This window comes from Maniola jurtina, chromosome 13 (assembly GCF_905333055.1).
Source record: "Maniola jurtina chromosome 13, ilManJurt1.1, whole genome shotgun sequence".
In the NCBI taxonomy this organism is placed as follows: domain Eukaryota; kingdom Metazoa; phylum Arthropoda; class Insecta; order Lepidoptera; family Nymphalidae; genus Maniola; species Maniola jurtina.
The window spans coordinates 14,105,571-14,130,874 of NC_060041.1; the positions used below are offsets into that span (position 1 = coordinate 14,105,571).

At 35.5% G+C, this 25,304-nt stretch overlaps 3 protein-coding genes across 3 annotated transcripts in view; 2 read left to right on the forward strand and 1 right to left on the reverse strand.

The window, feature by feature from the left end:
- The window catches only part of LOC123871233 (scavenger receptor class B member 1-like), a 102,455-nt gene extending 94,300 nt beyond the window's left edge, over positions 1-8,155 (reverse strand). The window contains exon 1 of the mRNA XM_045914915.1: positions 7,991-8,155. The gene's annotated coding sequence lies outside the window, so the exon portion shown is untranslated. The remainder of the gene's footprint in view (positions 1-7,990) is intronic.
- Positions 1-25,304, forward strand: part of LOC123871244 (uncharacterized protein C1orf198 homolog) — a 504,106-nt gene that overhangs the window by 367,139 nt on the left and 111,663 nt on the right. The window lies entirely within an intron of this gene.
- Positions 17,372-25,304, forward strand: part of LOC123871227 — a 45,792-nt gene continuing 37,859 nt past the window's right edge. Inside the window, exon 1 of the mRNA XM_045914903.1 lies at positions 17,372-19,366. Coding sequence (XP_045770859.1) covers positions 17,789-19,366 — 1,578 coding nt within the window. The 5' untranslated portion in view covers positions 17,372-17,788. The remainder of the gene's footprint in view (positions 19,367-25,304) is intronic.

A 25,304-nucleotide genomic window follows, 5' to 3' on the forward strand; every position in this document is an offset into this window, starting at 1 on the left:
CTTCCGTAAAATTTAATGAATGAACAATGAAATGTGCGTCATAATTACTAAGATTATGTAAAATTACAGGAATATGACGGGGAGCGCGATATTTTTCCACACATGATTCATGTGCTACACCTCTTAGATTTCCAGTATGCCAGTCAAAGTCCAGAATGGATTCTCCATTCAGTCTTGATTCGCATATGTGACAGTTATGAGAATTTGCAATAGTTATTTCATCATCTTTTGTTAGTGGGTTTGGGCGTTTTTGAAAACTATTTTTTCTGCATATTAGTTTTATGTCCTCATAGAGTCGTTCCATGAATACTTTAGTGCAATCTGGACCGCTGTATGTTTCATATTTTGAAAGGCTATCATCGTATGAACATTTAATATAATATCCGAAACTATACACTTCGTGTTTCTGAATATTCTCAGTAAAAGGTTTAGAGGGATCGTTTGAACATGAATTTATTGGTTTTAAAAACGCTTCAAAATCAGCATATATTACAAATGGTATTCTTAACTTTTTATTAAACTTATCAAACTTTATTTTATTGTTTGATGATGGTTGTCCAAACCAATTTTTTTTAGATAGTTCACTGTTTGGTAATTCTGTAATGATATGAACGCAATCATTTTGTTGGTGGGTTTCTAATCTCTCCTGTGTAGGAAAATGTAAAAGACACCCATCACATAAATAAATGGCATGTTCTTGGTTTGAAATTTGCTTGCTAACTAGTCGTGACATGTTTTTAATATAGCAATAATGCGAGTTTGTTTGATTTGAGATTAATAATAAATTAACATGAGTACTATTTCGAGATTTTGTAAAATAGAGGGGACCTACAATACTATGATTTTTCTTTTCTTTATTATATTCTAAGCCAAAAACATTCACACTTATATTGTTTTGCTTTTCAACTTTAGGTATATCCGTTAATTTGACTGGAAATGATATACCATCAAATTTAAGTTTATCTGAATGCATGCTGTATGACGAGACTCTATCGGTTTTGTTATTAGCAGGAGGATATAAAGCAGAAAGTAATGCCCATTTGAAACACATATAATCAGCATTTTTAACATTTATCACCGCTTTTTTTGCTCTAATATCTTGAGGTAAATCAATATAAGATGTACCACGAAGCGGGTTAAATTTATTTACATTCATATGTAAGCATTTTATGTTTGTTAAACTCCAGCCACTGTCTTTTCTTTCAAAAGAACTAATTTTATTTTTAAAAGTGTCACATAATGATGACAGGAAAATATTTAGATCGTCTCCACGGAAAACTATATAGTTTGATGTTTGAAAGTCAAATGAATTTGTCAATTGTTTGGTTTGTTGTATAAAGTCTGCGTGTAAAATGAAGTTTACCTTAAAAACTGTATGTTCTTTGATCGACTCTTGAACTAGGAATAAAATATCATTTTTTATTGAATTCAAAAATGATTCAGGGGTCTTAAAAATCGATAAATCATCATTTTTACTATTTATCATGTACGTTATTATTCTTTGTCCAAAAGCTGAATCAATTACAGAAACATTCGATAATGATGGGTGCGACTTTAAATGATTATTTTTATGTAAATTACTTTTTAAATGATTAGAAAAATACCTTTTGGTTATAAAAATATTGCAAATACCACACTTCACTTTATTACCTTCTGAATATGCAGATGGTGTAGTGGAGTTATTTTCTGAGTGTTGAATAGATGAAGTTGAGGCTCCCTCATTATATTTCACTCTTTTCGCAGAATTGTTCACGGTGAAATCACTGGACCGCTTTAAAGCTCCACCAATTTGAAGTTTCTGTTTAGTTGGGCTAGAAATGAAAAATAGAAGCATATAAAAACAATCAATAATACACATTATATAATTTTAAAAAGAATAATGTTTAAATACTTACATGATTGAATCAATTGCTTCACATATATTATACAATTCACTGTCATATGCTGGATCCAGTAAGTCAAAATAATCTAAAGCCTCAATGAGTTCCTCATCATTAATTGAAGTGTTGAAAAATGTGCTAACACAGCTGTCAATTGTATCTTCCATTGCTAACAGTTTATAAGACTACAGAAGGAGACTTATTCATTAACAGCACCAGGTGGCTTACTGACATTACTATAGGATTTACAATGTGTTTTTATACTGCTTGTATAAGTGTTACGTCGAATTAATCTCACAAATTAAATTATGGTGAAGTATTTATGTGAGGTAGTTTACTAATGACAGATTAAGTTATTAATTATTAAATGAGTATTTTTTACAACCCTCTGTTTCTGCGATTTCTTTTGTAATATTATAAATTATCTCATTCGTGTTCGCAAAATTTCCATTAGCCTTTTCTGTATAATATTTGATTTTTACATTAGCATGTTTCCAGTGTTGAGACTGAGGTATTTTGGCTAGTTTTTTTAGGTCATACACCTCTAATTTAATGAGATGTGTGGCTGTCGCACCATCGTTGGAGTTCGTAGATATATATGATATACTGCCATCTTTGTTAGCTCGAGCTACTGTTGAACTAGTTTTGTTTTTATTTTTTGGGGATGACTCGAAAAAAATGTCTATATTTTCAGATTTCCTTTTCATTTTCTTTGATGGCATTTCATGATCTATGAGCAAATTTTGTGTTTCTTCTTCAACCAAATTCGCAGGAAAGTAATATTGCTTATATGTATTGTTTTCTTGACTGTTGCAAGGGGAGTACGATATATTCTGTAACAATAAAAATAAACTATCATACTGATATCATAAATATTTACATTAATTTAAAGGGAACTAAAAGAAAATAAATTACACACTCACCTCCATTGTTTATCACACGACACTTCTTAATCACACACTGCTAATAAACACTTGTATGAACACAATATAGATTTAAAGTCAAACTGTACTCTCTCAGTACTCTTCAGTAGAAACGAGGTAGTAAATGTGACAGAAATTATTTATTTTGAGCTTATATAGTAAAACCAATGCCATTATCGTTAGTGAAGAATGTATTTGCACCGATAACAACTAGTTAAACAGCATATTATCGAAAAAGGTTTTGTAATCAATATTTCAAAAAGGTGGTTAGTGATTGTAACAATTATTGAACAAAGCCAAAAGTAACGTGATAAGCTAACTACCTAGATAAAGATGTATTGTTGGAATTTTCTAATGACGCACCTACAGAATTTCAAATACCTGGAATGAATAATGACTAATCGACGCGCGCGGATCAATCCGACTGTATTACTTGCACATCAAAAAGTTTTAGCATCTACTACTGCAAAATATCCAATAACTCGAGCGGAAGTTAAAGTTTTAACAATTCCTTCAGGGGTTCAGGGTAAAACACTCGATAATATTTTTCTTGGTCAAGTTCCTAAAAGATGTATTGTCGGATTTGTTAACAACGCAGCATTTAATGGAACTCTTACGAAAAATCCATTCAACTTTGAAAATTATCATATGAATACATTTAGTTTATATATTGATGGCCAACAAATACCTTCAAAAGCTTTGCAACCATCATTCAATGATAATACTTTCAGTTCAGCCTATCATACGTTATTCTCAGGCACGGGAATCCATTTTTTAAATGAAGGGAACGGAATATCTAGGGAACAATATGCAAAAGGCTATTGTCTCTTAGCATTCGATTTAACTCCTGATTTATCAGCTCACTCTAGTCATTGGAATCTTATAAAGCACGGTAGTGTGAGGCTAGAAGTTCGCTTTGATTCAGCTATTCCTGAAACGATAAACTGCATCGTATATGCAGAGTTTGACAATGTTATTGAAATTGATAAAAATCGTAATGTAAGCGTGGACTATAGCAGCTAAGAAACCTAATTTCTGTAAATAGATTAAGTTATAATTTGTACCTACATATTATTAAGGTTTGTAATAAAACACTGATACAAGAAATATTTTTTGTTTTTATTTAAGTTATGGACCATTATTTTTAATAAGACTATGCTGTGATAGCCTAGTGGTTAAGACGTCCACCTTCTAATCGGAGGTCGGGGTTCAATTCCAGGCACGCACCTCTAACTTTTCGAAGTCTTGTGCGTTTCAAGTACTTAATTAAATAACACTGTTTTAATGGTGAAGGAAAACATCATGAGGGAACCTGCATGCTTGAGAGTTCTCCATAGTGTTCTTAAAGGTGTGCGAAGTCTGCCAATCCACACTCAGCCAGCGTGGTAGACTCATTCTGAGAGGAGCTCCGTGCTCTGTAGTGAGCCGGCGATGGGTTGATCATGATGATGATGATGATTTATAATATATCTGAAATAACATGGTCTTACGTCCCATTCATGTATGATCCTCGGCAGCGATAAGATCAGTAGTATTGAAGTAATATGAATACAATAGGGATAAAGACATATTTAAGAAGAATCCACCCAAGTCTGCAAGACAATGTGTATGCCGCAAACCGGTTACCGATTTATGTTGAAACACCCGCCTATTTAATAAGCAATCTAGACCCCGATTATAAACCAGGATCGCATTGGATAGCCATATATATAGATACAAATGGTGTTGGACAATATTTTGATTCATTTGGACGAGCACCACCAAAATATCATAAGCAGTTCTTGGAAAGAAATACAAGAATATGGCAATTCAATACAAGGCGGATACAGAATGATTACACATCAGTTTGTGGAGAATATTGTATAATGTATTTGTATTTCATGTTTACGGGTTACTATACAAGTTCAGATTTTTTAGATTTATTCAATGGAAATACAGTAGAGAATGATATATTTTTATGTGAGTTATTTAAATCAATATTTGAAGGCTAATAAAGAGTAGTTATGATTCATGCGTTTCCTTTAAAACCCATAGAATGAAGCAACGAGCCAGCGAACAATAGAGCGTCATTAGTAGGTGATTAAGCAATTAGATAACGAACTAGGGATTAGTTTTTCGAAAAGCTAACTTTGCAACCGTTAGAGATACGACGTCGGGAGTGAGCGCAATCGATTCAGCGTACCCCAAAACCTTTTTTTTTTTTTTTTTTTTTTTTTTTTTTTTAGGTTTCGATCTTGACCGACGCACGGAGGGGGCTGAGGCAGCGAGGCATGGGAGGGGGCCAGGGCCTGGGGCAGAACCGGCGAATCCCCTACTACTGACATTTCAATTTTATTTATTAAAAAATATAGATTTTTAACCTAGTTGCCACCAGCCAGTCCCGTCGTAACTATTATTCGTATATATCGAAATATTATATCCTTTCAAGGAACGGAACCCTTGGTGCGCGAGTCTGACTCGCACTCGGCCGGTTTTTCTTAAACCTTTACAGATTAAAATGTGTCATTTTTGTTTGTATTTGTTTTGATCTTAAATCAAGGAAAAACACAATGTCATTAAAAGCCTTAACGAAGGTTAATTGAAACTGATATTATATAATTTCATTAATATAATTCAAGCTATACGAAGTTTTGTTGTTTACAAGTAAATAAATCGAGAAGGTACGTACGTGACAACATGTAAGGTAGAGTAGGTACCTTAAACCTTTATACTTAGTTCATTTTGGTAGAGTTCCGTAATCATTCATACAAATTGAAATACTGACATCTTTTAACTAAAAATCTATTACTTAACTGATTTTGGTTCCCAGTATAATATTTTAACTAAAAAGCCGTTAACAATTTTTTTTTTCAGGTTATCGCCATAAAACGTAGGAATTTTCAAAAATTAATGTGTCTAAAAAATAATGGCTACATAGCATTTTTATTTCTTCTTTACAGTCGTATTCCTTCATTGCTGAGGGTCGTGACTCCTTTCCATTAATCACATAATGGTAGGAATTCTCTTAGAATAATAATACGGTGGGCTCCCAGATCTTCCGCATACAACTCTCACTAAGGTACGAAATTTCGATTCTTAGGTTTTAGCAGTTATTATCAGGTGTTAGTGATAATAACCGGGACCGACGGCTATGATGGATGGAGGAAATCAAAATGCCAAATACAGACCTCCAAAGTCGGACACCCATCCAGTTAACGAGTTGGGTCAACGTTGCTAAACAATCTTTTTTAGAAACGTAAATTTTGGAAAATTCGCCTTCCTGTTGAATCACTCTATCTATTATTGAAAATCGCATTAAGGTCTGTTGCGTAGTTTAAAAGATCTGAGCGCACAGATGGACAGACGAGGTAATGACTTTGTTTTATACAATGTAGAGATAAGACCTATTCTGAACTGTAATATTAAATAAATAGGCCTTTACTTCATGTTGTTATCCTAAATAAATAAAATTTAAATAATTAATTCTCCGTTTGCACTGCATTAATTGGTCAATTATGAAAATCCCCGCCAGCTCTGTTGCCTTGAGTTCAAAGCATTAGAAAATTAATTGAACGGTCTTAAACAACCTTATTATTAACCTACTATAGCATTATGTAATACTACTTACGCTATGTTCGCTTAGACATTTCTTAATATATTATATGTTAAATGTAGGTTATCATTTTATTTGGCAATAGCTCTTAATTTTTTGTGGTTTTCTAAAAATTACACATACCTACACACCCATACATACCTATTGTAAATAAAAAAATTTTATGCAAGAAATATTTAAGGTCTAAAATAAGCAAGTTAAGTTGGTTGATACAATAAATTCTTGTAAAAAACCTGAAATGCTAAAAAATATATAAAAAGCGACCTTCTTCCGTAGTTTAATACAAAAGCTTAAATAATCCGCAATCGAGCAAGGTTAAGGCCGTGTAATATATAAATACATCTATTTTACGGAATAACATTAAGATTCAGAAAGTAATCAATATACTTTTATGTTTAAAAAACATATTCATTTGAAAGACAGCAAGTTATTAAAATAAACTTTTATAATAGGTAGGTAAATTGATTATAATATGAAACGAACTACCTATACCTATGTACTAATTTTCAGCAAATACATAAATTTCATATAAAAAATATCAAAAGACTTTATACAAAAACGTTTCGGAAAAGTCATTGAAAACTCTTAAAATACATATATTGTAAGTACCTAGGTAGAATATTTAAAGAATAATAGTATACATTTTGAAGTAGGTATATTAATAACAACTTGTATCCGTGAGCTTCATAAAAGGACGAAAAATGTAGAACACGTAATCAAAAGTCATAAAAAAATTCAAATTGTAAATATTTACCCCAAAAAAATTTTTTTCAAGACAATGAAAACAAATATTACAGTAATATTAAAGTTTGTTAAAGTTGTATCATAAAAAAGCTTTCATAATATAAATAGGAAATAAGGAACGAATATAAAAAATGACCTTTCCGGTCCAACATGATTCAAAAGTCATAAAAGTATCGTGAACTTTAAGAAAATTGCAACGACACAGCCTCCGTATCTCTTGAGATCACTTTCAAGTGTCCCACTGCCCTAAATTTCCCCCCCTCCACCCCTGAGTAGTGAAAGCCGATTTTAGTAAAAACCAATAATGACATAATACGCTGCAATCATCCGACTTTGATGAGTACATAATATAATACGTATTTAAATATATCATATTATGTACATACAATAATCTTGAATATATAATTTTGTCATTGCACATCGTGTTATGTACATAGTTACAGGTGTTATGGTTTTGTAATATATTATGTATGTTATGTTAATTATTTTGTATTACATTAGTATAACATCAAATTCGCTCTCTGCAATATTTTTTTTTATCGATTTTTGTATGGAAAATAAAATTATTCATTCACTGAAAATTATAGACATGTATATTATAATTTTTCCTGTAGAAAAAAAAATATTTTCATGATTTTCTTTTAAAGCCATTCGGAAGTAAGAACCTTCAGATATTTCGGAAAATCTGTCAAACCCAATCCATCAGCCTGTATGCATCCTCAGCTAGACATTTTTGAGGCCTAAATTTTAAAAATCTAACAATCTAATTTTAAAAAAAATCTTAAAAAAATTTCCCAATTTTCCGACTACAGTATATTATACAAAAACATGTTAATTTTTTTTTGACCTACCTCAAAATAGAAGTCAGCAAAGTTAGCGTAAAAGAAAAATAAAACACACTAAATCACTGTCACATTTCAGAAAAAAAACACTAACCGCACTAAAAAGTACGTCGCTTTCACTCACTGCGCACGCGCACGTTTCATTCACGCGGGCCGCAAAGCCCGACTGCAATGTCCACTCGTTTTCAGTCAATACTAGCTTATTAATGTGATTTGTTTGCATTTTTAGGGTTCCGTACCCAAGGGTAAAACGGAGCTCTATTAATGTCATTCAGCTGTCTGTTTGTCTGTCTGCGTGTCACGGGTCTCTAGCTCGTAGATGAGTTACAAACCTGAAATTTTGTTATTTGGCGTAGAATGTTGATCCACAATCGAATATTAAACTAGAAAAAGAAATGAGTACTTAATATGAATTTAATTGTTTTTCTGGGAGCTCCTATACATTAAAAAGGAGCCACAAAAATATTTTTTTTTCTTTTTTTTTCTTATCCTATCATGTGATGTGAGATATTATTGTCTAAAGTTCATTGAGTAGAGTACGAATACATTTTTTATTCTTCTTTAACTTGAAAATTTTTGTGATAGGGTACCTAAAAACTAAACTAGAAATTTCGATATATTATATACAACAATGACTGAACTGAAAACGATTCATAAAGTGGTTTGTAAGCTGTGACCAAAACATAATAATTATGTACGGAACTCTAAAAGAGCCAGACTCGACTCGCACTTGGTCAGTTTTTAGGACTCTGTAATCCATAATAGGAAAACGGAATTCTTATAAGAACACTTTGTTGTCTGTCTATCCATCTGTTCGTGTATCAAGGCCCTTTTTCTAGATATTAAGGCATAAGGGCATAAGGCATTATCGAACGAAGCGAATCGAATATTTACTTGCCTAGTACGTTATAAATGAAACGATCCCAGTTTCCAGTAGATCAGCTTATGCCTACGTCTTATCGTAGTAGCTCACAGATACGTTAAGTCAAAGTCAAAGTCAAAATAATTTATTCAAAGTAGGTACAATTGTACTCCTTTTGATGATCGAAATTGTTAAATTTGTACGATATAGTGCTGATAATTAATTAGGTAACTTAAAACTAAAGCTACGAGGGTTCCAAACGCGCCCAAGTCTGAGAAGAGCCCGCAACAAACTCAGCCGGGTACAACTTCACAACGAAATTATAGGCAGGGACACCCGGACACTAACCGTGGTGGTGTTCGTCCGCCATGTGGTCCGCCATGTCGCCTATGTTCGCTCGAGCAAACACAAGTAGGTACATTACATGCCAACACCTCCACGGAATAGGCCCGCTCCAAGCAAGACCTCCAGATGGGCGTCCTACGCCCTTCGAACTCTTACGTTCCGCATCAATACCTTCAAACGTGGGTAGGTATCAGTGGCGACAAGAGGAAGATGCAATGGACATGACAGCCCAACTGTCAGATATGACGCCTTATCCATCTTGAGGTCTTCAGCGATACTTATCCAATAATCACGTCAATCCATAGCTCTGTTTGCGTGATTGGAGGACAAACTAACAAACAAATACCTACACTTTCTCATTAATAATATGGGTAGGGGTTTGACAGGGCTTAAAGGGCACTAAGGCTTAAGAAAACTACTCCACAGTTGGCAGTTGGAACAACAAATCAAATTGACCAATTTTTTTGAACAGTTTTTATGTATTTGAGCGTCATCAATTAAACTACCATTTTAAATATCCGGTAATTAAAGAAATTCCCATGAAATTGTTTAATGAATGTAAGACAAACATTAACTTATTATGATGATGATGATGATGATGATTACCTCTCCTGTACCTACCTAGTCGCTGAAGGTCTTGGTTCGAATATCTTTTGCGAAAATTGTATTCTGGTATTGATTCGGAGAAAAGTAACAAATATAAAAACATAATGTTAGAAATGTTTATTTGAAATTGACATCAACATAATTTTTTTTTTAATAAAATAAGCTTACTAAGAAAAATAATTAAATTAAATTAAAAACTAAAATATAAATTATTAAAACAATGAACCTAAAACTAATAACCTTAAAAATATAATATAATAACTAAAATAAATTATTAAAAGAAGTCCATTTAGGCAAGGTTCCGAAGATACTGGCAGCGTTCCCCCTTTGAATGGCTAGATTAACTCTTTGTCCGAGATAGCTGCCAGCTCTTCGGTCTCCAGTGATGTCGACTAACCTTTCTGATAGTTCCCTAAAAAGCCTTATAGCGCTAGGACCCCACCAACCACCAAATGGGACAAAATCATATTCGGACCCTAGACCCCTGTATTTGCAATGTTAGATGTTAGAAATATTGGAAAACAAGTCGAAATTTTAAAAAACCGGTCAAGTGCGAGTCGGAATCGCACACGAAGGCTTCCGTATAACACAAAACATAACATTTTTTTTTTGTACCTACTAAGCACAAGTTTACGGTTTCCGGATTTTCCCCTTACTTGTGCTATAAGACCTACCTTCCTGCAAAGTTCTTCTCTACCTTCTCTTATTCTTCTAACGTGTTCTTTATTAGATATTAGGCATAGGCAGTGGGAAATAGGCTTGGAATCTGCGAATTATCGGATTTCAGTCTAGATATGAATATCGTTGAGCTATCGCGGTTTGAGCTGACGATAGTAAAACCCCGTAACCCCAGAATCGGCACGGGTTTTCAGCTATTATACTAATTGTGGCAATTATTAATAATAACTGTAAATTGTTTGTCATTTTATTGTCGTGGTATATTTACCGTGAAGGTACACTGCTGGCTCAACAAAGTGCATCATACAGATCAAACTTGAATCAGAGTCAAGTTTAATTGAGGCAATTAAACTTGAACACTTAATTCGTACACTTATTACCAGTGAAGTTCTTACAGTCCTGAGTCATTTTTAGGTTTCCGTACCTCAAAGGGAAAAACGGAACCCTTATAGCATCACTTTGTTTTCTGTCTGTCTGTCCAGCTGTCTGTCTGTCTGCCTGTCTGTACGTCTGTCCGTCTGTCGTATCTGTCAAAAAACCTATAGCGTACTTCCCGTTGACCTAGAATCATGAAATTTGGCCGGTAGATAGGTCTTATAGTACAATTAAAGGAAAAATCCGAAAACTGTGAATTTGTGGTTACATCACAAAATGATGTTTTCCTTCACCCTTAATAAAGCAAGTGATATTAAATTTGTTAAAACGTACATAACTCAAAAGTCAACGGGATCGAACCCCCGATCTTCCGAATAGAACGTCGACGTCTTAACCACTAAGCTACACTAGCACTACCCTACTACTAGACACTACCTCCCAATAGTTGTGGAATTACTTTATCTGACCTGAAGTGTACAACATCTTTTGTTCTGACATCAATATGACATTGCACTAATCATTTTAGAGTAATTCGTTTAATCGCTTTATTACCAGGAAACTTGTTAAAATTATTATACTTACATAGATATTTTCTATTATTTACGTAATGACTGACTAGGATTGTCAGTAAGAAAAAGTATTGAATTTTCAGTTGTCCAACCACCGACGATTAACGAGAAACGAGTTGAGCTAAAAACTAGAAGCGAGTTGGCGAGTAACGAGAAGCGAATGAGCATAGGTAAATAAGGATAGTTTTGTCGCTGGGCTATGGGCTCGAGCCGAGCTATGAGTACTTACGAGTGTGACGGACGAGTAATCTCTCTCGTACATTAATAAATAATAATAATAAAATTAATCGATGCCCAAACTGGTCGAGTATTTTGAACGCCAAAAGACCATCGCTGAGCGAGTTTTTATTAGATAGCTCTTGTCGCGACAACAAACTAGTACCTAGAACACGAGTTTTCGCCAGCAGTATGCACAGTCAATCAACCAATCGTGTCGTACGTCCGTCTGTCTGTCAGCGGGCTGTATCTCGTAAACCATAATAGGTAGAAACCTAAATGAAACCTTTTCAAAAAATATGTATTGCCGTTATAACAACAAATACTAATTTGTTTGTCAAAATTAAAATTGCCACTATGAAAAATAAAAAATACAAAAACTGTAATTTCTTATGTGATGGTACGGAACCCTTTCTGCGCGAGTACGACTCGCACTTGGCCGGTTTTTATCAATTAGAATGCCCAAAGAGTCACACTATTATTTTGGATGGTTCACTCGCTTACGATCCTACTTAGCGGCCTTCGTCTTTCAGTTCCTGCCTCTCCCAAGCATAGCATAGAAAATCCAGAAAAGTCAAGATTGTCAACCCTATGTTGAACGCATGTCATAGATCAAAAGGTTCGTACGCGGCGCTTATAACTGCACGTACCTACGTAGGTAAGCCGAGTTATCAGGAAACGTGGAATAATTTAATCATCGTAGCTACCTACTTATTTATTGCTCTTAAACGTACAATGATGCGCTGAAAATCATGATGGCATAGATAAATAGACATAAACAAGAATCAAGTCTGCAAGGCAGGGAAGAGTGAATAGACATCTTCTAGCCAAGCCTATTAACTCAAAATTTAAAAAACCTCCGACACAAAAACCTCTATAAGAAAACTAGAAAAGAGCTGATAACTCTCAAACGGCTGCACCGATTTTCTTCGATTATAGCTAAGAACACTCTCGATCAAACCACCTTTCAAACAAAAAAAAAAACTAAATTAAAATCGATTCATTCGTTTAGGAGCTACGATGCCACAGACAGATACACAGATACACACGTCAAACTTATAACACCCGTCTCTTTGGGTCAGGGGTTAAAAAACTATTATCTCAACCCATCTATGCCAATCTACGGGTCTTTTTTTATATAAATAAGGCGGGTCGCCTAATAAGCGATTACTGCCACCAATCATGAACATTTGCAGCATCAGAGGAACCGTCGATGCGTGGCCGGCCTTTCAGGAATTTGTTGGTCCGTCCCATGAATAACACCATGTTGTAATCTAGTGGGAACACCGCCGATGGGAGTTGATTCTACGGTTTGCATGGGCGTGGAAAAAAGGATCTGGCACAACGGGCGGTCGAAGTGCACCAGGCACCCAGGTGGTGGGGGTGAAATGGCTTACGGTGGCGTGCGGTGCTCAGAATGCGGTGAGTTTGGGCCATAGTCCACAAAGCTGGTCTAGTACGGATTGGTGGACAATAGATATCACACATCTATCTCTCAGAAAACTCTCAGGCTTCGCTTATCCTTTTCGACTTAAATAAATGTATTGCTAATGTACCTACTAAACCGTGTTGTAAAGCAATGTTATGACCCCATTTAGGGCCCAATAAAATTAATAATAATCTAAGTTACATTACCTATAACTGGCACTTACCAGAGAATAAGTGTAGAACCACACTAAACAGTTACTTGATGTCGATCCATGACGTCCTTCAGCGCTATTAAATAAATCCGAAAACCAATCAAATCATTAAAAAAAAGTGTTTCAATTTTCAAAGTAAGATAACTTACCATGTGGGGTATCATATGAAAGGGCTTTACCTGTAAATCCTAAAACAGATTTATATTTATTTTTATGCATAATAGTTTTTGATTTAAGTATCGTGCAAAATGTTGGAAAAATACCCGAGTACGGAACCCTCAGTGCGCGAATTTGACTCGCACTTAACCGTATTTTTTTTACTCTAAGCGTTTGGAGTATTGAATTTGTCTCTACCTTTAACATTCCGTGTTTATATTGATGATCGTATTTGCATATTCCGCGAGTGTTTTATTGGCCTTTTAGCAAGAATTGTTTTTCTTGCAGCCGTTGTTTCAAATGATGACATATTATCATCGCGGGTACATTGTTTTCCGGTTAAATCGATGACAGATCTGCGTTTTCCCCGTGATAATGTGGTCCAAGCACAATCAGTTAACTTGGGATGCTGTGTAGGCCCATGAAACAACAGTTCGACAGAAAAGCGCTAAGGTCGCTATTAGAACTGTAGGTTTTACTCGCGTAAGTAACTTTCATGATTAACTTACGACATTTACTAATGTACCTAAACACATTTATAAATTAAAATATTTTGGTAAAATTGCTGACAATTAATTACGTAAGTTACTTACGTGAGTAAAACTTACGGGTGTAATCGCGGCCTAATAAAGCATTTTGTTTAACTGGAAACTTTTTTCAGGTGGTGCCCAAATTGTGCCACGGACGACAATGAATGTTATCCTAACACTTCTATTACTCTGAGCCAATGCACAGAGTAAATAGACGCGTTTTCTTTCAAAAGTTACCCTAACATACTGCCCGGCGTTTTCCATACAACCGTAGATTTATTTTTTATTTATTCTACAGTGAACTTTACTACGTGCACCATACATTTTTTTTTAAATAAAAATAGCGAGCAAGCGAACAGGCGAGTCATCGCCGCCCATAAACATTTGCAGCACCAGAGGAATCGTCGAAGCATCTACTTAGGAAAAGAGGGGAAAGCTTCAAGTTTGTAAGCTTTCAAAAGAGCAACCGCCGAGTTTCTTGTTAGCTCTTCTCGGTAGGAAGGACATTCTGAGGAGTGGTTGATTCACTTTTTTAGTAAAAATAGCGAGCAAACAAGCAGGCGGGTTATCATGAACATTTGCAGCACCACACGAACCGCCTGATGGGTTGACGGCCTTTCATGAATTTATTACTCCGTCCATTGAATAACCTATTTATTTTGGAAGCGATATAACCCCGTATTGTAATCCAGTGCGAACACCGTCGATGGGAGTTGATTCCATAGTTTGCATGTGCGTGGAAAAAAGGATCTGGCACAACGGGCGGTCGGTGCGCCGATGTATTGCCGGCCTTTCAGGATTTTGTTGTCCCGCCCCTCGAATAACCCCATGACCTTCAATATGAAGTTCTGTTGCGCCAGCCACCTTTCATCCCATCTTCTTCTTCTTCTCTCTGGGCTGGTTTCCGCACTTAAAAGTTTCCGTCTGTTGTGCGTGTGTTGCCCCTCCCCGCCGAAGTCTTCACTCCAGCCATCCAAGCTCGCTCCAGAAGCCAAGTAGACCGCCCAGGTTGCCGAGGACTAAACTTCCATCCCATATCCGGAACTAGCAAGGCGCGCCGTTGAACTTTGAACGTCAGAGAGACAATGGCTAGACTACATAGTTGCACCAAGAGTCAATTATAACTATTGCGATTATAATGGCAATTACAACCAGGCGGTAAAAGGCGTTGACAGCGTAGATAGATATAAAATTAAGACGTCAGCCTCCGGGGTGTCAGCAAGATCCGTGGACAGTAGTGAGCCAGCAATGGATTGATGATGATGATAATGATGATGGATCTCAACTTCCTAGGCTAGGTTAGTTTTAAGGGTTCCGTAGCTCAAAAGGAGAAACGGAACCCTTATAGGATCACTTTCTGTCTGTCTGTAAAGAAACCTATAGGGTACTTCCCGTTGACCTAGAATCATGAAATTTGGTATAGGTAGGTCTTATAGCACAAGTACAGGAATAAATCTGAAAACCGCGAATTTGTGGTTACATCATTACAAAAAAAATTAAAATGTGTTCCAATTTTCAAAATAAGATAACTGTACCAAGTAGGTTTAATATGAAAGGGCTTTACCTGTACATCCTAAAACAGATTTTTATTTATTTTTATGTATAATAGTTTTTGATTTCTCGTGCAAAATATTGGAATAAATACCCGAGTACGGAACCCTCAGTGTGCGAGTCTGACTCGCACTTGGCCGGTTTGTTTTACTTTTTAAAACGGGTGTTTGCGGTATCTTTTACACCCTGTTCTGGTTACACCCTGTATAGTGTACGGAATATAAATACAGTATACAATTTTATGTATATTGTTATTCTATTAGCTAAGTACCTATTGTAAAACGCAAATAACTTAACGATGGCACTTTTGAATGCGTCAAGATTAATGCTAAAAGTCATAGAGCAGCCATGTTCCTATTATTAAGTGTAATTAACCCGTGGATTATGGGGCATGTTTATGGTGTGACTTACGTGGAACGATGGAATCTCAGTGGTTCCTGATGAGCGGAAAATTACGTGGATTTTAAAAATAAACAATACAAAGTTCAGTAAGTAATTTTAATTAGGTAAGACTTGCTAGGTAGCTGTACATATTCAATGGATAAAAATGAAATGACAGTTAATTTTTTTCTCCCAGACCAAATAAAAAACCGTAATATAACCCGTAGAATGCTGGACAGGCAACTTTGCGTGATGTTCCTTGAAGCTTAGTACCTAGTGACCAGCACTTCGTCACCAGTGAGCTTTCCAGCGCGACGGTCTACCCGGATCCAATGCGTTTAAGCTGGTAATAATTTCTGACCGTCTTCGGATTCTCCGTCTGTAATTTCAAAATAAAGGTTCATATTTTTGTCTCACTACCCAAAATTCAGGATCTGTCTGATTGTTTTGGCTAGCTAGTTTTCAAAAGGCAAAACGGCTGAACCGATTTAAACGGAACTTTCAAGTTTCAGTAGGTACTTTCACAGAGTCGAAAAATATTGGAGTCAGGAGATATGGAAGCTAAGTATCACTTTATAAGTATCCTGAAAATTGAATCTACTTAATATATATTTCATTTAGTAAAATAATAACTTTTTGAAAACGACGACGGATAGATCTAATGGTCAGAGACATCTAGTGGATGGCGAATAAACTACTAGGAACTTTTGATTGTAGTGACATCTATGATTAGATTTCAACATTAAAAAATGTTAAGCCCACCCAATAGATGGCGCTTACTCGCGAAGCAAATAAATTCACAAAGTAAATGTAAGATGGCAGCACTATTTTTCTATTAAAGTTTTAAAAAGCCATAAATAGTAACATGTAAAATTGAAAAACAAGTAATTTGATCTTATAAATCAAACAAATAAATAAACTTTTTTATAAAAAAAATCTATTAAGTTACATAATTATTGTATTTAGGTACATTTAATGTTGGTTATCTTTAAATCTTGACATTTACCGAAAATTGGGGTAACTGGAAAATGGAATACCTAACATATTAGCTTATTAAGTCTATGCATAATAGTTTTAAATCTTAACAGTTTAAGTCTACGACAGTAGGCGTTATTTAACCATCTTTTATTTGTGACCATGTTTACTAAAGCCCCTGGTGTAATGAAAAAAGATGTAGGTAGATGTAGGTAATTACCTAGTAAACTTAATATTTAGCTAATAAATGCCTAAGTACAGACCTACCAATTATTGATTATTATTATTATCAACAAGGTAGTTACCAATTTAAGCTTTTTCTAATGGCCTTGTTATGATTTAAATAAAGTTACATAATAAAGTTTTATTATGTTTCTTATAAATGCTGTAATTAAATACCTAGCTTTATCTTTTTTTTTTAATAATAAGTAGGTAGTTTATCACAGTATTATGGAAGAAGGGAATTTTAAATCTTTGATCTGGCAATACTAGATCAGAGTGCCATGCCCTCGCGATATGAACGATCAACGAACAACTGTTTATGTAAACTTTCTGTCAAGTGAATACAGTACAATGGTGTTTTAAAATACTTTTATCGCGCATAAAAATGTGCAAACACGATTTTGCGATCAAATACTGAAACTTTCGAGTGAATCGTTAAGTGTTGAAAGTTAAAACCAGTCCAGTTTCCTGTGCCAGTGATTCAAATAAAAAAAAACAACAGGTTGATAACACAACATCACCATCTGTTTTCGAATTAAAATTGTGTTTGAATTTTTTGTTTGTTCTAGTGATGATAGGAATTTACTGTGTTTAAAACTTAAAATTTCCATGTGCTGTGTTTGAAACTAAATTATTGTCGAAATTTCTAAAATCCAAGTGACAAGTTTTCGTCCATCGAAAATGTTTTACAACTTAAAATAATGCTTGCTCATCCAAAAAACAGAGTTCAAGCTATTAAAAGTAAATTCGAAAGCCTACACACGGAAAACGAGGTAGTTTTACCTAAAAAGGTTCCGTTGCAGGACAAACAGGTCGAAATTATCGATAAAAAGATCGTGCGAAATGAGGTTACACAGGAAAATTGTAATAAAACTGACGAATTTACACCCAAACCGAATACGAGTTATTTGTATGGTAAAAATGAGGTAAAACGCAGCCTGAGTGATGGCAAATCTACTCTAACACGTCAGACGAGTGATCCGGGTAAAAAGTTACATCGCAGTCACGCTTTTCGATGCGATCGCAGTCAGATAATCAACCAAAGCCCTCAGAGGCATGGGAGCTGCAAGGGCAGATCGGAAACCAGTGACTTTTCCTTGAAAATGGAGAGCAAACTCAGTAAAGAACGTCTTAAACAGCTCGGGAGCTTTCTCGAAGATCAAATGAGGAAGGAAAACTTCCAGCCGTCCAAAACTAGCTGTGATGAAGACTGTGCTATAGTTGGTGTGGTGTGTGAAGTTCAGAGTAACGATTCGAGTGTTACAGGGACCCCTGATGTGGTACCAGACTCGATACCAGACTCCCAGGTTCCTAAACATATTTTAGATCAGTATGCGAAGGTTGTGAAAAATAAACCACATGAAAGTAGACAAGATTCCATGACAGACAGCGGTGTCAGTTCCGAAACTGAGAACATAGAGGAAGAAAAAACAAATAAAATCAAGAAACTAGTATCGCAATATGAAAAACCAGATGTAAAAACTGATAAGACTGATGCAGAAAAATCAAAACCTAATTTAGAATCCATGAATATGTTATGTGCTTCCAGTGAAACTATGAAATTAGAACGTAAGAACCCACATTTAATTTTAACGGATACTTTGAAAAAGGCTCTTAAACAACCGTTACCAGCCGGTCCACCACCGAAAAAACCACCAAGATCTTTTAACTCGCCAACTATCCAAGAATCTCCAGAAAAAAGTAAAAAGGATGCAAAAAAAATGCTCGAAAAGTTAGAACAGGCATTACATAAGCGAGAAACTCAAAATACAACTAAAAATATCTACGATATAGCCGAGACTGATCAAACAACGAATAAACCAAAAGAAATGCACTATTTATGTACAGAACTCTTAGATATAAAACATAGAACTCTAGCACCTATCAATGAAAACGTAAAGGACCCGTTTACCAAATGCTTCAATTCGTTAAACTGTGCCATAATAACGAACAATTCTACGTTAAGCTTGCCATACACACGGTTCAGTACACATGACTGTATTTGTGATTGTAGTACAGAGAACGTAGATACGAACAATTTGAGTACGTTCTTGAAGGAGAAGTGTTTGAAGTGTCAAAGTAATGATAGGGCGGATGGATTTAAGTGTCATTTGAGTTGTGAATGTAGGGAAGAGAAGTCTGAGTTCTTTGTTAAAGAGCATATCTATGACATACCATATAACCAGCGCGGTGATCGTGGTAGACAGTACGGGACTTTGAACTCTTGGAAGGTGAATGGGGCTCATAGTAGAAGTATGGAGGAGCTTACTTGTACAGATGTAAGTTATTTTAAATTTTTCTTTCATCATCATCATCCTCAGACCTCAACCAATCGACGGCTCACTACTGAGAACAGGTCTCCTCTCAGAATGAGAAGGACTTGGCCATAGTCCACCATGCTAACCACATGCAGATTGGCAGACTCTTGAGAACATTATGGAGAACTCTGTGGCATAAAGGTTTCCCCTTCACTGTTAAATCAAGTGATATTTAATGGTGCAGAGAAAAAAGTTAATGGTGCATGCCTGGGATCGAACCCCCAACTCTTTAAATAGAAGGTGGATGTCTTAACCACTAGGCATCACAGTATACTAGATTATCATAGCTTTTAGTATGGATTAAACTACATATTTACTAAAATAATAAGTATCCAATTTTTACCTCATCATTTAATCATCTTTTCCTTTATGTTTACCTATATATTTCAAATTATGTATACATATTACATATACAGACTAATATAATGTATATGATATGGACTTACAGTACATCTAATTAACAGTTAACCCAATGTAATGTAGTTAATTAAACATAATTTGAATGTGTGCGTGAATCATAATATGTGAGTAATGAACAATTTAGGTAAGTAGGTATATGTGGTGATTAAAAATTATTTCATACTTAAGTAACTAAGCTGTAGATTATAACATAACATAAGTGACTAGGTCAGTGTGGCTAATTCTGTTGTACATACTTAATTATTATAATCTTCTTCTTTTTGAAGAGCTGTCTCTACTCTTACTCTACTCTCGACTCTCTACTCTACTCTACTCTTCCCATACCATTGGCATAAATTCTTGAGCCACAATGTTCTTCTTCAGCCAGGTGGTCTTCTGCCGGCTATTTTCCCCTGAATAATGAGCTGAAGGAGGTCATACTTTCTATTTCTCATAATGTGACAGAAGTACTCCAACTTTCATTTATTGACAGGTATAAATCTAATGGTATCTTTTTCGCAGGGAGTAATAAAAAAGGGATAGCCATAGCCATATTTACTTGTAGACTTGTCATTTTAGTTTAGAGATTGTGTTCAACAGAATTAGACACATCTGTCTAGCTAGTTTGTACCAACTTTGCCTTTCAATCAAGAAAATCATTGGTAAGTATGAAGTATGGCCATAACTATGTTAAATACATAGTAGTTCGTTACATAATAGTTTGTTATCCGCATATAAAGAGCAACCGCCGAGTTTCTTGCTGGTTCTTCTCGGTAGGACCGGCATTCCGAACCAAATACCGTGGTAAATTATTTGACGATTCAAAAGCACTTGTAAAAGTTTATATGAATAGAAATCTATTATATTCTATCCTTTTAATAATTAAGTCTTGTATTAGTATATTAAAAAGACACATTTAGACAGTAGGTATTGCTAGTTACTGATAAAAATGCAAAATAGTCACTTTCTGTACTCAGGTAACTTGGTAAGCCCGCACTGCGAAATTTCACCGCGCGAAGTTTTCCGTAGAATTCTATGACGTGTGAGCTTATGAAAATTGTATGCATTTCAGAAATTCCGCAATGCAGGCTTAGGGTAAGCTCGCACTGCAAATCATGACTTCATACTCTTATATTGCGGCTATATTAAGGTTAACGTTAATGCCCAACAATGCCATACTTATCGCGATAATCAACGCGTTAAACTGAGTTGCTACAGTCTAATGCCAATTTAATTGGGGTTAAAATCGTCTAACGCCAAACGGCATTGTGAATGCCGTTGTACGTCGACCGTGGCTACATCTACGTGTAACGGGAAACGCCGTTCGACATCGCGTTGTTGGCCGGGACATTATACCACAGCTGATTTTTGCGATAAAAATAGCGCGGTGAATTCCAAGCTTAGGGTAAGCTTGCACTGCGAATTTTAACCGCGCGATCTTATTGTTGTTATACCTAGTCTATGAATAGATTTCATTCCTACTTGTATAAGCTTAGGGTGGTTTCACACGCACCGAAGCTTGACGTCTCGATGACCAACGCGGGGCAACCTTCACGCACCGACGGATGCATCGGACGCATGAGCGAAGTTATCACAAACTATCTGTTTCAATCAAGAAAGCAACCAAATACATTTAGGTACATGAGTATCTAGTTACGTTCGTTCTTTTGTTTACATATATACAGTGTGTTTTTTTTATCCAAAAACATAAGATCCTAAACCATAGGATAGGATACAGAGAAACTGTCTGAGGAAACCTCAGCTCTTTTTTTTTTAAAAACTTTGGCATAGACAATTTTGCGGTCAAGCGTGAGTGTGCGTAAAAACAATGAAATTGACTAAATTTTTTTTTAATGCCAATCGATTGAGTTTCATGTAAGGGTCATTTCATTGCATCGTACCTACTACCTAATTAGATTTCGGTCTGAGTTGATTGGATTATTTTTCTGTAGGACTATGAGAGTGCGGAAATAGGGAGTGCACCAGGGTTTACAAGTACGACACACTAATTGTGCATTCTACCGTGGATTTAGGTTTTTAAAGATCCTGTCGGAAGTAGGAACTCCTTGATTTTCCGGGTTTAAAAGTAATCAATTCCACTGTCCCCGTCTTTAATTAATAAGTAAGTAGGTATAATATTATTCATGCAAAAATTCACGTCGATCCCTAGTTCCGTTGCGGCGTGATTGAAGAACAAACCAACTTATTTGTACAACTAGGTAGGTATAGGACAGGTAGTGATAGAAAGATAAATCAATAGTTTGACGAATTAGGTCTCATTATCACCGCGAATGATGTAAAATCAAAGATGGGGCCAAGACAATGATTGAGTGATTTCTCTTTGACAAATCACGGTGACTTGTTGATTTATTGCCAATATGAATCAAACTTTATTTCTATAGCAATTAAGTATTAAATCAATAAACAAATAAGTGCCACTGTGATATAAAGTGTAATACCGTGTCAATTTTAAATGAACGGTATTTTTAAACGGTAGTTGATTTGTGAGAAGTGTTTGAACGACCTCTATGGTGCACCATTACTTGCATGTAAAATGCCACAAGTTCAATTTTCGTTGGTTCATTGCGAATGCTTCGATAAGCCTTCATAACGTGTTTTTAAGGCCAAGAAAACTTACTTAAGAGTACTTCACATTAATTTTGAAAGAGCCACCTCTTCTTTTTTAGGTTTCCGTACCTCAAAATGAAAAACAGGAGCCCTTATATCACTTCGTTGTCTGTCCATCTGTGATGTCTGTCAAGAAAACCTATAGGGTACTTGCCTAGAATCATGAATGGCAGATAGGAAGGTCTTATAGCACAAGTAAAGGCAAAAATCCGAAAACCGCGAATTTGTGGTTCTATCCCAAAAAAATATCAAAATGTGTTTAAATTTTCAAAGCAATATAACTATACCAAGTGGGCAAATATGAGAGGGCTTTACCTGTAGGTAGGTACATTCTAAAACAGATTTACTAATATTTATTTTTATGCATCATAGTTTTTGATTTATCGTGTAAAATGTAAAATGTGACGAACGAAAGTCCTAATAAAAAGTTTAAAACAAAAGTCCAGAAGATGTCCTATGTTAACTAGTTTTCACTCCTTAAAAGTTGATGTTCAGTTCGTTTTTAACCACTTACTGGTTACTTTTTTACTGGGTAGGTCTCAAGTTGGCATAACCATAATAGTATCGAATCGAAATCAACTGAGTTATTTCTGTATTCATTGTACTAGCTACTATTAACACTAGGCAGCTATTATCGGCAGCTGCCTTGGGAAGCAGGTTTCACATCCTGTGTTGGTACACCGCGACCGATCGCTTTTTGAACGTAACTCGGTAGATACAGTAATTTTCTTAAATCGTTAAGGCTTGACCCACACAAAGCGCGATTGTGTGGAATACCGTTACTCTGAAATCGGTAGCTCGATTGCAATGTCACAATTACCTCTGATTGGTTGACGCTCGCTCGCTATTGGCCACAATGCAATGATGCAACAAGAATAGCATTTTAGCCAATTACAACAATTGCGATTATAAAAGTGTTTGATGCAAGTATTACGGAATGGAGTTACTGAATCCGCAACTACGCGTCTTCAATATTTTTTTCAGCTTCGTAAGTCCTAGCCCAGCTGTGTCGGTCACTCTGGTTCTCCTACGGATTTCTGATTTGATAGAGAAACTCCAAGCATACCTCTCTCCATAACCCGCTGAGTGATTCTTAGCTTTTTAATATTATAAACCATAAAAAACCATGGGCCTACCATGGATTTTTTATACCGTATTCCTCCCTTATTTTAAGGGATTCGTAATTATAAGATTTATTCTGATGAGAATTGCTTAGCCTATAAGCGGATATTAGAACTTTAGAAGTTTACTTTTATTTCTAGTCCTACATCTTATCAACAACTTTAAAAAAAAATGATGTTTTTATGCACATATTAAGTAAAATCAAAAATATATTGGTTATGTTGATAATGGTTATTAAGTATGTAGGCTGTTAGTCAAGATTTTAACACCGATTCGGACAATAAACGAACGATATCAGAACTCAGAACGCAGTCATTAACATAGGCTTATCTTTAATTCAATAACTTTCAGCAGGTTTCTATCATAATTTTGTCAACCAATTTATTGTTATTTATCATCGATATTTATTTCATCATCGCATCGATTAAAACGTGTGAAATCTTCGCTGCTGGATTAGTGAAATATATTAGATCACTAAAAAGGTAAAACCGGCTTTCTGTTTGCATTTAGTTACTCGTAACAGCATAACTCGTGAAGTGAGCTAACCGGATTTTAATATAAAAGCTGTATAATTGGTTCTTGTGCCACCTCGTGCCAGCTTAGAATGTTACCACTTACCACCAAACACAAATCCTTACTCCTAATATACATGGACACACAATCCAGCTGGTAGGTCCAATTTCGAGAAAGAGGTTCAAATTCAACTCCGGTCAAATGGGTCTTAGAAATGCGATGGTACACTTTAGTGCAGCAAGTAAAAATAATTTACAGTAAAACAAAAAAAAACCGGCCAAGTGCGAGTCAAACTCGCGCACCGAGGGTTCCGTACTTGCCTATTTTTTTCGACACTTAGCACGATAAATTACAAACTATTATGCTTACAAATAAATAAAAATCTGTTTTAGATTGTACACAGGTACACGTATTATAAGTCAAGCTATTTGGACCAAGTTAGGTATCAGTTAGAATTTGGTCATTTTGGTCATTTAAAAAAAATATTAGCCATGATGCTAATCATGACTAGTACTCCTCTTTCCCCTCCAATTAAGCGTTAAGCTTGTGCCAGGAGTGGGTACGACAATAGTGCAACGGGTGGGGTTTGAACCGCAGACCTTTCGGAATTCAACCGTTGAGCTATCGAGGCTACCGAAATAATACCGAATTTTAACTATGGAATGTGTGGAAGTACCAGATACCTACGGTAAACCAATTGTAGAGTCGAAGTAAAGAGCCGATACTTTCTTTCCTCCGCGTCGCACAATGCATAGTCAATGTTGACTCAGCTGTAGGCAGGCTGGTTTACAGTAAGGTGTACAATGTACCTACTTCCCACGTGTATATATTACTTACCTACTGGCTACTAGCTGTGGCTTCGCGGTTTGACTCATCCTCAAATGGAATGAATAAACTCTGCACAGTTTTTCTGATTTCGAATCTCCAGAGAAAAAAGGAACCCTTATAGGATCTCTTCGTTATCTGCCTGTCTGTCGTGTCTGTCAAGGTCCCGTCAAGGGAATCAATTTATTGGATAAATTAATCATGATTAGCAGGTAGCAATATCTTATAGTTAGCGTAAGTAAAAAAAAACCGGCCAAGTGCGAGTCAGACTCGTGCACTGAGGGTTCCGTGTTCGGGTATTTTTTCCAAAATTTTGCACGATAAATCAAAAACTATGATGCATAAAAAAAATCTGTTTTAGAATGTACAGGTAAAGCCCTTTCATATATGATACCCCACTTGGTATAGTTAT